A 13,542-nucleotide genomic window follows, 5' to 3' on the forward strand; every position below is an offset into this window, starting at 1 on the left:
CCGGCGTGCAAAGCTCTCCCCCCTCTGGCGTCTGAACCTCTTTACCATGGCTAGAGAAACATTGGCTAAGAAGCCATTACAGTAAAGGCTGTAACAGAGGAACCAGAACCAGAACCAGAACCAGCAAATAATCCAATAATGGTTTGCATAATCTTACTTCTGAAAATGATTTTACAACAAAACTCATTTCCCCCATTTTCCTTGGATCGATCTATCTACAAAAAAAGAAAAAAAAAAGGAAGGAAGAGCAGCTACAACTTCATATAAAACAAGCGCAGCGGCAGCAAGTCAGACTTGCTGAAACGAAACAGAACAGAACTGAACAGATCTCTCCCTACCATTACATGACGGAACAGGCGTTAGGGTTCTCATCGCTGAAGGTGTTGGAGTACTTCTCCTCCATGGTACTAGCCCGAGCTAGCTTGGAGCTCCTGGGGTCGTCCATGGTGTTCCTCACATACCCAGATGGTGCCCTTTTATCATAAGTACCTGGAGCGTAAGGGTGAGCCACTTCTTCGTAAGGGATGTAAGGCCAGAACTCGGCCTTCTTCCCAGTCCTGTGCTGTACATGTCTCAAAACCTTCTTTGGATTCACGTACCCAACCACCGTCAGCTTGTGGTGCTTCGGATCTATATCCACCTGTGTCACTCCACTCATACCTCTCACTGCCTTCTCCACTTTCCTCTCACATCCTTCACAGTCCATCTTTATCTTTATCTCCACCGTCTGTTTGTTAGTAATAAGAACCAAAACTAACCATTTTTAGGATTAAATATCAAAAATAAGATGAACAGGATATCAATGAAATTAGTGTTCTTTGCGGTGTCGAGCTCGACCGCGAATATATGATTCCCTGAATTGCCAACGTTGTAGGGGTTGAATAGGCCAAGATATGGGCCTAGAAAAACACCAGGGATGCCAACCGTGGGTGTGATGACAAATGCGATCTCATGACCGGAACAATCGGGGTACTGGGAGATGATGGCAAAGACAAAAGTTGTAGAGAAGGAGAGAGCAGCGGTGCCACCTGATGAAGATGATGAAAATGGTTCGAGGAAGTGGATCGGGGTACGATAGAAGACATGCCCCTTCTGTCGATTGGTGGCATTGGTCAGCACGAGGAGGCCATTGGAATTGATGTTGGCTATGCCGTCCAGCTGCAAGTCTGAACTTTGGAATCCATTATAGGTGAAACCAACTTCTCCTCCTTGCAAGCCTGCCCCAATTCTCGCAAGGAGTAACAAAACCATTAGCTTGAAAACGGAAAACATGGCATCCGGATTCTGGAACTCCAGGCGGACCCAGCTCCTCGTCACGTTGATTAGTTGCACTAAACTCTCCTGTGTTCCACTGCTCTGCTTCCAGGCTCCAATCATAAACATGGACACAGAAATGAATCAAATGACAGGCTAACCATGGCAACCACACATTATTGATAGTATAGGATTAGCGGAATTGAAAATTTGGCTTCTACTACCTTGGGAGAGAGGTTCGGACGCCGGAGGGGGGAGAGCTTTGCACGCCAGAGGGGGAAGAATCGCACGCCGGAGGGAAGAGAATCGAGTTGCAGGGGGTGGCGTATTGTCGTCGTCGTCTTCTTCTTCTTGTCCGGCCGAGTGAGTGAGAGGAGTGAGATGAGAGATGAGAGATGGGAGATAGGTTTAGAAGATGGAAATAAAAGAGAGGGCAATATTGTCCTCTCACAATAGGTGGGGGTATTTTGGGTATATTATAAAAAAACTAACCGGTTTTCATTCATTTATAACGGTCGGCTAACGGCAGGGACCGATTTGGAATTTTTTGAATTTTTAGGGGGTGGCTTTGACGTTTCGAAAAGTCCAGGGGGTGGCGTTGAATAAGGATTGAAGTTCAAGGGGTGGCAATGCAATTTTCTCTATATATTATAATGGGAAAATTTTCTTCGATACTGCTTCTCTTCACATTAAAGAATGCTATATACTTGTTGAGGTACATGTTTAGATTGATAGTGGATACAGAAAGACCGTACAACCTCTATGTTGAAGATGCTTTCCGGCATCTTTTCATTGGTTAGTGCATTGATGTGTACCTATGCCAGTAAGGTAGCGATCTTTCTTCCTTTATTATTAGATTAATTTTTTTTAAAGAAAGAAACAATGTGATGAGGTACAGTTTGATCTGCTTAGAACCCTCTGATCACTATTCTAATTAAAGAAATTCTATACATTTCATAAAATATATATATATATATATATGTATGGGAGAGGGATATGTATACTGCCGATATCAAGTATGCTAGCGGATAGCACTAATAGGAACACATTATGGAGTATCATTCAGGAAGGATAAGAGGATCATTTCAGAAAAAGGGAAGAGAGAGATAGACACAATAGGTGCTAACATACTTGATATTGGCGGCATATCCAACATTTTCCCTATATATATATATATATATAAATTTAAGGAATAAGGTTCTTTGATGGCCCATATAAAGGGTGTTTCTTTCATGGTCCACCTAATTTATGCCACGTCCAACCCTACATGCCAATGTATTGGCATTTTGATTTTCCCCTGAAAGTTGCTAAGAAAAAAAAAAAGATTTTCCCCAAAAAGTATATATTTTCAATAGTCCATTTAATGATTCTTATTAATATTTTGAGTGAATTTTGTTGGTCTGAAACATGAAATTTTACAAGGAGACTTCAAGCCCTACATCCCCACGAATTTTGGCCTCTTGTTTGGCATGTGGCAAAATTCAGGTCCTGTCCTTTCTATGTGAATGGTATAATTTTAAGGAAAAGATCTCTGAGTTGGCGGTGTAGGTTATATTAACACTCTCTCTCTTGGCACATTTTCTTCTGTGTTCCCTAATGATGAATATGAATAAAGGCCCTTGATTGGTGCATTCCCCCCACCGGCCCACCTTGTCAACTCAGACAACATGAGCCCTAATTTTAATAGGTTGGTTGATACGAGAATCTCAATTCCTTACATATAATTAGGAAGAGCATGGTTCTCACGTCTGCAACCTTGTGTCTATTTCCCTTTTCGTGTAAAATGATAATTGTGCTCCCTCATAGATTGAATGACAAAAGAGGGGAGGAACATTGACTGAATCTTATACATGCATAGAAGCCTCAGGACACCATAACATAAGGGTGTTATCGGTTCGATTTCGGTGTTTACGGTGCAATTCAGTTTGGTTTATATTTATTTCGCTAAAACCAAAACCGCATCATTTACTAAATGGTTGCACTTTCTAAAAACCACAACCGTTTAGTAAATGGTTTCGGTTCCACGGTTTTTAAATGGTGTCAGTTTCATAGTTTTAAATGTTTTGATCGTGGTTTATTCCATACGGTTTCTAAACGGTTAGTAATTAGTATTTTGGTTTATTCGCATGCTTACCAAAATTTACTTTTATTGATAAATGCTTCAATCTTGTATCAAATTAAATGAGGCATTGAACAAGCAATGATTTAACTACATAACTAAATAATATGAGTAAATTATTGAATAGACTGTTGGACAGCCTCTATAATCTTTAATGCTTCCCTAAATTAAACCATTAAGTATTGTTAAAACAATCAAATATTTAATCGTTATATGGGTTAATCGGATCGATTTTGAGAGTTTAAATGGTCATGGTGTCAATTCGGTTTGAAACCAATGGGTTAAACGGTTAAAACCGACCCAACCCATTTAACTAACCGGTCTTAAACTTGAAACCAGAATTGAATCATTTACTAAACGGTTTTACAGTTTTATAAATGGTTTGGTTTGGTTGCGATAAATGGTTTCGATTTCAAATTCACATCCATGCTTAATAAGTGAAGATCAAATCTAGTGCTAACTATGAGTTCCATTTCATGATTCATGGGAGTGGAATAACCTCCACGAGGTTAGTTGGTGGACGAAATTGGCGAAGGGAAATAAAATGTGTGAAATTTCCATGACGGATCAATATATATATATTGGGAAATTTACCGCGTCACCCCCTCGAAAATGTCACAATGATAAGACCACCCCCTTTGTTTCACCAAATTATTCTCAAAGCACCTATCGTCAGTGACTGTTAAGGAATATACTATAGTTGCTGATGTCAGCAACTATATTTTTTTTAATACCAAAATTCCCTCATTAAATTTGAAGTGCCAAAAATACCCTTACCATAAGTTGATATTTCTTTACCCAAATCGATAGGCTTTTGACCCCATTCCAAGACCTAATTTATCTCTCTTAAATCGCCGCTGTTGGAACACCTGTGATTGTAGCATCTGTAGCGGTAGCAGTAGTTGCATCAGAGACGGACGGACGGTGACCTTGCGACGACTCGAAGGACCTCGTGGCCTCCTGCAGGACCACGCGACGACTAGCAGGACCTCGCGGCGAGTAAATCTACGTTTCTTCTTTGTGGGCGGCAACCAACACTTTGCAACCGGAGCTCGTTGTAATCGCTCGAGTTGCAGCTTTAGTTTCCGGACTAAAGTTCTCCCAAGTCGAACGGAGTATTGGGAAAAAGTTCAAGAGAATGATTGTTTCTTTATCGGCTGGACAGGAAACAAGTAATATAAAAAACTTAGCAGGTAAGAAAATTAGAAAGGTAGGAACTCGAGTGGGACTGATCTTCCTATTAAGCTTTGGTTACTAGGAGTTGAATGACTCCTCCAAACTATGTCTAGAACAGATGGTCAGATGAGGAGATAGATCAGGGCTTCAAAAATAGAAAGTAATATCAGCAATTAGTAACTCACAAAACCTGTTTATGCAACCATCAGATGGAGCTGCTACAACCATCGAAGGGTGGCCCTATGAAGGGTATTAAACAGTCAAAAGATGGGCTTGTGATGATCGTTGGATATAGAGTTAATGACATGAAAGTCTTTGTAGAAAATCTCCAACAGAAACAGTGTCGCAAGTAGGGATGATGGCACAGTGACTTCACTTGATGCTTTATGAGATCACACTTCAAATTCATAAACAGAAATAATAACACTGTTGTAGTAGGTTTCGATCACTCCACGGGATACTAGTTGTATCGTAAAGAGAGTGACATCCTTCCCAGAATGTGTTCTGAGAGAGAGAGAGAGAGAGAGAGAGAGAGAGAGAGAGAGAGAGAGAAACCCTATTCGAACTCTAAGATCACAAATCCCTGTTCAAACATGAGTTTTTTAATGGTAAGGGTATGATGGTCATTTTAACTCTACATTTAACAGTCACTAACGGTAGAGGGCCTAAGAATAATTTGGTGAAACAGAGGGGGTGGTCTTATCAATGTGGCAATCTCTAAGGAGTGGTGCAGTAAATTTCTCATATATATATATATAGTTTGATCCAACATCAAACTGAAACCGATATTTATTTCTTAGTAGAAAGTTTGGAGTTTCATCACCGAAGATCCATATCCAAAGTCCAAACTGATAATTCAACTCGTTCGAATGGGAAGTGGAATGATTGTTGAAGTCGTCAAGCACGGCATGACATAGCATGCACAATAATGAATAATCCATCCTTGTACATTTCAACTATCAGTTGACTTTCTTTCCTTAATCCACAAAAGTTTCATGCTTCTTTAAATGCAATTTTGAAACGTGAAATATTACTCAGCTTTGTTTTTCAAATATTTATTAGGTAACAACTAAGGATTTAACTATCGATATCGATATTAATATTGTTAATGTGTATCTTGTATCATATTAGAATGATGATTTTAATTAAGAGATGTATTATATCGTATCATATCAGAGAAACACACACTAAATATATGCATGAAAATTGTTAAGAAATGCATGCATGTATGTATGTATATATTATGATGCATATAAAATATAGATTTGGAGCATTAAATATTGTATTATGCATATAAAAAAAACTTGATGCAAGGATTTGAGTCATTTTTACCTGATTTAGTGATGCATAAGCAAAAAAAATGTGATTTGACCACAAAAATAGAAAATACATTTGCAATTTTATTGTTTTTTTAAACAAATCTATTTCGAGCCATGACTTGAATACTATAAGTTCCCAAAACTTGTTGAAATGGTGAATATTAAAGTTTTTTTTTTTTTTTTTTTTTATGTTAGATAATTTTCTCTAACTCATATCCAAGAGAAAAATTGTTTTTTTGGTTAGATAATTTTTCCTCTAACTCATATCCAAGAGAAAAATAAGTTTTCCAAGTCTTTCGGATTTTATTTTATTTTTTTAAATTTTATAGAAGAAGAAAAATAATCTATTACAAAATAGAGGATAGAGCATAATAATGCGGCTTACATTTGTTTAGAAAAAAAAAATTTGACCATTGGATTGTAGGCAATGTTGGCAAAAAAAAAAAAAAAAACCACTTCATTGGTGGGCCAGAGCCAAAAGGAGAGAGATGGAAGTGTTTTATAAACATCTACGAGAAGGAGTACTATGCTCCAATGCCATGATGTGGGTGCTTGGTCTACAAAAAGAATTTATAGTTCTTCAGAATTCGTCCATACCTTCTTGGTTGCTAGCCTTTCACCTGTGCTTCCTGTACCTCGAGGAGGAACCCCTAGTAGAAGCCTCGGTGGAATTCCCTATTATCAAATAATTAATTGTAAACAATATCTCCTGTCATCAAAGGTGACATGGATTTGCAATAGAAACACATATCAAAGAATGAGTGTCAAGGTTGTAAATAATTGGTTGGTTCATAGGTAGGTAATAAGCACATTGATTTGGGCGCATTTTGTTAACTGACACATACTAGGCATCCAACCTGGTTCCTACTTCCTACTAGGAATATGATATAATATAAGGCTTACATGAAAGCATTGGTCTCACCATCATCTAGCATGGACAGCCAGGTGCCTGGCATGGTAAAGTTGTAGTATGTTGCCTGGTTTAAAATTGGCACTGATCAGTTGTGCCTTTTACAGGGTACACTATAGTCTTGTAGTCTTTTCTTTACATTATGCTATTTCATCATGGCATTTTGGTGTACAAAAATAGATAAGGTGGTACATAAGATATTAGTGTTAGGATTTTTAGGTGAGCTTAACTGATACCGATTGATCCATTGGGCCCAAGCAATTATAGACCCACTTTGATTAGGAAACTCATAAGTGAGTGTCAAGGTTGGAAAAATGATGAGGTGGTACATAGGGTATTAGTGTTAGGATTTTTATGTGAGCTTAACTGATACCGATTGATCTATTAGGCCCAAGCAATTATAGACCCACTCTGATTAAGAAACTCCTAGCCCAATCCATTGTGGAAATGAATTAGGGTTTTAAGGATTCTATTATAAATAGAAGCTAAAGGTCCATGCAGCCGTCACTTTTTAACACTTTTATGGTTTTGAAAACGCGGACTCCCCTCACAGGAGTAGTGCATGTAAGAAAATTCCAATTGTGAAAGGCTGCAGAAGATCTTAGCAGATGAGATTACATTGTATAGTTCCTTGTTACAATCATCATAGGACCGATCCTCAAGCACATGAGAGAGAGGTTCGTGATCAATACTTATGAGCTTCTAAACTTACATACATGTATTCTTCTGCTCCCATTGATTATCATATATAGGTAAATCCACATGTTTGTGTGTTATTGGTTTGGGGACTACAACCATGGTTAATATTTTATGATTGGTTTATGACTCTTGTATTCCATATAGTATGGGTTATTCATATAATTTTATGGTAAAGAATCCCTAATAGTTGGTATCAGAGTCAACCCTTATGGTGTTAGAATTAAGAAAAATCAAAGAAAAATTGATTTTGTATAGGGTTTATGTCCCAAATCATGAAAATCTTAATTTTACCATCATTTAAAGGTTTCAGATCAAAAAAATTTCTCCACGAAAGTTGTAGAGGATGAAAATACGATCGTGGTAGTATACCGCAGGCTGCCAGAAACTGTCAAACGCGTCGGGACGCAACGCTAAAAACCGATGACCAAATGAGAGAATAATTTTTTTTCCAAAAAAAAAAGCCGACAATAACTCCCCAAATTAACTCGATAGGATTTTTGAGTTAACCCGATGATGTAGTGAGTCAAGTCTTGACCCAATTCTATTTGACTCGGTCAAAGGTTGACCAGACTGTTGACTACCCGACTCGAAACCCATTATTTTACCCAGATACCCGACCCAAAATCAGGGTTTTGGCCCACAATATGACCTGGGACTGATATGACCAAATTGGGTTAGGCCACTTGGGTCGAACCTTTTGGTTCAATCAGACCGAAACGGTTGGTTTGGACAAACCATAATTGATTTTGACCTATTTTTTTTACAACTTCAAATTGCTCGTTTAGGCAAACGGTGAGGAATTTTTCACCCTTAATTTTTATGTTGAGTCTAGTTTTTTGAGCTCTTCGTTTTGATATATTATGGGCCTAGTTTTGATTAACTTTTATAGTCTATTTTGTAGAAATTAAAAATATGGGATGATTCTTCTTCATATTTCTCTTAATTGTAAGAAATAAAAGGAAAATAAGTCCATATATTACTTGCATGTCAGCATGTGAACTTATTTATTGGCTAATGATAGTCCATGCTTTTGTTTACATATATTTTGCTAATGCTTAAACAATCCCATTTTTAAGTAAGGTTGTTAATGTTCATCCAAAAATGACATTGTCAAAGAAAAATTAAAGTTAAAACAAGTGAAAATAGAATATAAATTTCTCAACCTAGAGGATGTTGTCCATCCAAAGATGGTGATATTTTTTGAAAGTTAGAAAAAATCTCGCAGTAATAGCAAAAACTTGAGTGAACCAATACATTTTAGACCCAGAGGTTAGGAATATGATTTTGACTGACATTCTTGAAGTAATTGATAATTGAGCATTATAATGTTTATTTTGCTAATAGTTACATGCTTGTTCTTTTACATGTAAAATGATTTTTTAGTTTATGATTAAATAATCCATAAATTTAAGTTACCAAGTGTAATTGTAAGCTATTGTAATGGAATTGATGGAATCCATCAAAGTGGTAAAATCCAAAGTTACAATAATAGGTTTACAACTCGAAGGTTTTGTCTTATTTTTAAAGACATAAAAAATTATTAGCAGGAATTAGGTAATGTTTTTCCAAAAGCAACATTATCAAAAATAAGCATAAATGCAAATGTACTGTAGGTAGACCTTAATCTAGAAGTTGCTATTCACCCAAAGGTGATAGCAATTTTTGAAGTTGAAGAGCTCCCACAGTCATTGTAATTTTTGAGTGGATCAGTGCATTCCACACCCAAAGATTAAGAATGTAATTCGGTTGATACTCTAGTTATGTTTAATGTTTAGTGATGTAATATTGATTTTAATTTCATTGATGTTACATGCATTAATTATATGTTGAATGAATTATTCTTCATTGAGTTGAACTATTAAACTGGATGTTTTTAAAAGTGGCTTGAGAATAAAGAGGTCTACATATGCCTCAAAGACCTAGTTTTCTATATTAAGAAAATCAAATCAATAGTTTGACATTATATTTTTAAAGCAAAGATTTTTATCATAAAAGATATTGGACAATTGATCAATGGCAATAGGGTGGATGAGTGTTTTATGGCTATGACCGTAAGTTATAGGTTTATTTAGTGTTTTATTTTTTATATTCCAATTGGATCAATTCGGATTGATTGGGTTGGATTAGTATCGATTTTGTTCAATTCAATACCAAGTTCTCAAACACTACCATTGTTCTTTAAAAACCTATTTATGAATATTAATTGATAAAAATGTTTGGTTTTCTTTTATTTTTGGGCTTATATGAACAAGTTTATATGTATGTCACAATTAACGAATTGTGTTATCTAATAAATGGATTAATTTATGACTGATCGAATCAAGTGAGAGGATAGAATTATAGACCTTAAGCTGTTTTATATGGCTCGACTAGTGGAAAGATAAATTCAAGATATTAAGTTGCTAATAGGAGGATAATTTTAGTGTACTGTATTGTTTTTCATGCAAAAGAATTATTTTAAGTTTTGCATTGATTTATTATTATCATGATATTGAAAAATTATTTATGACTGAAATATATAGTAAATTCATATTCATATCATTTTGTACCTGTATGTTATGTTTGAAACACCCTATAATAGATAAATATGTTAGAATTAAACTGGGTGTGAGCTTCCACACATTTTATGTTGTATAGTACATTTTTAAGAAGCTATGAAATGATTGGATAGAATCCACCAAAATGGCACATCCTGTTTGATGACATTTGTCCAAAGATGATGTCACCTAAGTTAAAGAAAATACATATATGAACATGACTATAACTTAGAGACTTTTAAGCCCATATGTGATAAAAGTAATTGTATTTTCATAGTAAATTTAGATTTATAAGAGGACCAGTGCATTTTTAGCCCAAATGATAGAAATGTAGTTACGATTGTGACTCTTATGTGTTTTATCTACTATATGTACATTTATTGTGTAGTTTATCTATTAGATGTACATATTAAATTTTTTAGTCTGGTTATTTAGTGTGTATGTTTCATACCTGAGATTTGTAGGATTATTTGATCTGGTTTTCACTCTCAGGAAACCCAAACAAATATTGTTGCTGATCAAAGTACAATTGAAGGGAAATAGAAACAATTTTGTTGCCTTATTAAGTTTATAATGGTTTCAGAGTAATTTTGAAATGATTTTAGCTTAAATTATGTTCTCTAAATTATTTATGTATATTTATGTTTCATTTGTTTGTATTATCCTTGGTTGTGTAAGAAATACATTAAAACATACACTTCTATACATATCCATTTCCAATGTGTAAAACATGATAGGAATGAATGAAACCTATCAAAGTGGTACATTCAGTTTAATTGTATGTTTCTTAAGGTAAATGTGACATTTACCTAAAAGTGATATCACCCAAGTTTATCGACAAAGTGTTCAAGAGCCATGTTTTCTGATATTGGTGTTATTGAGGTTTTTAATATGCTTGATTAGTGAGAGTTTTATGATATCATTTAACCAAAGATATCATAGTGGTAAAAGTCAAAGTTTAAAGGCATGCCTGCTAAGGTTTATTGACAGTGCTTAGTTAAAGTAATTGACGATAAGTCAAGGTAATTGATGGTATTTCGTCAGGATTCGTGATATATGACAGTATTTAGTCAAAGTCTGTGATTTATGACGATATTTAACCTAAATCCAAATAAGTGGTGGTTTATCATAAGCGGTTTGTCAAAGTTTGTAATTTATGGTGGTATTTAACATAAATTCATGGTAGTGGTGATTAATCACAGGTGGTTTACCAAAATTTACGATTTATGATGGTATTTAATATAAATCCATGGAAGTGGCAATTAGCTATAGGCAGTATGCCTAAGTAAAAATTAATTTGAGAAAATAGTGGTTTGCCTAAGTGTTGATTAATATTAAAGTTTACTACCTGTGAGGTTTTCAAGGTAGGCTGATCTTTAGATCAGGAAATGATCTATAAGGAAATGTATATTTTATGTGATCATAGGTAAGATATCAATTCCTTATATATATGTTTCCAAGCGATTTAGATTGGTAATTTTCTATTGTTTATCTTATTAGATAGTTATATGCCGTATATTGAGGTGTATTTTCTACTATCGTTTAATAGTAGAAATAATTGATTGAATTAAAGTTTGTTTGAGTGGTATTCAGTCTTGAGATTATTTGACTAGGTGTCAATGGAAAATACATCAATATCAGTGTAGCCCAAGTGGGAGATTGTTAAGATTTTTATGTGGGCTTAACTGAGATCGATCGATCCATTGGGTCTAAGCAATTATAGATCCACTATAATTAAGAAACTCTTAGCCCAATCCATTGTGGGAATGAATTAAGATTTTAGGGATTCTATTATAAATATAAGCTAAAGGTCCCTACAACCATCACTTTTTGACACCTTTATGGTTTTGAAAGCACGGACTCCCCTCACAGGAGTAGTACATGTAAGAGAATTCCAAGGGTGAAAGGTTGTAGAAGATCTTAGCGGATGAGACTCCATTATGTAGTTCCTTGTTACAATCTTCATGGGACTGATCCTCAAACATATGGGAGAGAGGTTCGTGATCAATACTTATGAGACTTTTAAACTTAAATACATGTATTTTTCTGCTCCTATTGATTATCATATATGAGTAATTCCACATGTGTATGTTATTGGTTTAGGGACTACACCCATGGTTAATATTTTATGATTGGTTTATGATTCTTGTTATTCATATGATTCTATGGTAAAGAATCTCCAACAATTAGATCTAGTTCCTGAGTTGCAATCTTTGAGGTGCTGTTATAATTTAGGCAATTAAGCTACCATAAAGCAGATGAAAGGGCTTTGTAGGTTGGGTTTATCATATATAAAGAGTAGAAAATTTCTATGATTCCAAATAAAGTAACAGATTATTATAAAAGTAGAGAAGAGAATGTTAAGGTTGTTCTTTGGAATCAAATCATAATTAAAAGTGCAAGTCTTTTGGTAGCTATTTGTTTTGTTTATCACTCATATTTTTGTTTTGTAGGTTTAAAGGAGGCGTATCTGACATGTATCGAACTATATCAAACCCATATCAGATTGTAATTGATTGATACCAATTTTTTTTTTTAATACATATTGGTATTAAACTATATTGTATCTCTACCAATATGTATCAACTGATACTTTATAACACGTTACACCCGAAAAAAAAAAAAACTATATAAAACACGATCTGATACTTTAAACATTGAGAACAACTGAGTGACCTAAAGTCTCTCCTTTATCTTTTCAATAGCCCCTTGCTTTAGTGGCTAGTGGTTTAACCATGGTTTCAAGTATCGGTCTTGTATCGATCGTATTGGATTGGTATTGGTTGAGACCAATCCCCACTCCCTAACCGATCTGGATCGGTATCCGTATTGTTTCATGGTAAAATAGTAAAAGCCTAATACTTTTTTAAAAAAGATAATGGTAAAATTGACCGATACCCACCAATCTAATTCGATATTGATACTGATACCGATACCGATACCATCCCCTAATTCCTTGGGTTTAACGCATAATCTCATGTTTGAGATTGAGCTGCAGCAAAGTTGATCTATAAAGTATGACGGGTGATTCAGTGCAGTTGTAATCTGTCTTCCTCCCTAATTCAGTATGATGATGGATGTTGCTAACTAGTGGTTGATGCCAAGGAGTTGGCCTCAATGATTAAAAAAAATTTCTATTTATGATGATTGCACACTAGGGAATCGATCAAGAAGACTTTGGTGATCATTTCGCACCTTGTGCTCCCAGATTGAAAATACAACCCCTCCAAAAAAACAAAGAAGAAGAAAATCTCATCATCTTGTTAGATGGTACAAGTAATTAATTTTAAGAAGAAAAATTGCCACCCATTTACATTGTCTAGGACTCTAGGCCTAGACATAGTAGGGGCAAAAAGACTGTACTACCCCTGAGTTAAAGATTATCACATGCACTCTCTCATTATTCCATGTGCTAAGATGTACCTGCGCCTGAATAGTAACATTCCTTAACCTTCTTAACATTAACTACAATGTTCACCTAAAAAACGTAACTACAATCAGATTCATGGGTTCGCTAACCCAGGCCAA

The 13,542-nt window shown here is 35.3% G+C and overlaps 1 protein-coding gene across 1 annotated transcript; it reads right to left on the reverse strand.

Moving 5' to 3' along the window:
- Positions 1 to 233: 233 nt before the first annotated feature.
- LOC122078212 (heavy metal-associated isoprenylated plant protein 27-like) lies at positions 234 to 787 on the reverse strand. The gene has a single exon (XM_042644100.1). It carries the CDS (start codon positions 704 to 706, stop codon positions 341 to 343), a length of 366 nt encoding a protein of 121 aa, XP_042500034.1. The 5' UTR covers positions 707 to 787; the 3' UTR covers positions 234 to 340.
- Between the last annotated feature and the right edge of the window lie 12,755 nt (positions 788 to 13,542).

The sequence above is a fragment of the Macadamia integrifolia genome, chromosome 5, assembly GCF_013358625.1.
Source record: "Macadamia integrifolia cultivar HAES 741 chromosome 5, SCU_Mint_v3, whole genome shotgun sequence".
NCBI lineage: Eukaryota > Viridiplantae > Streptophyta > Magnoliopsida > Proteales > Proteaceae > Macadamia > Macadamia integrifolia.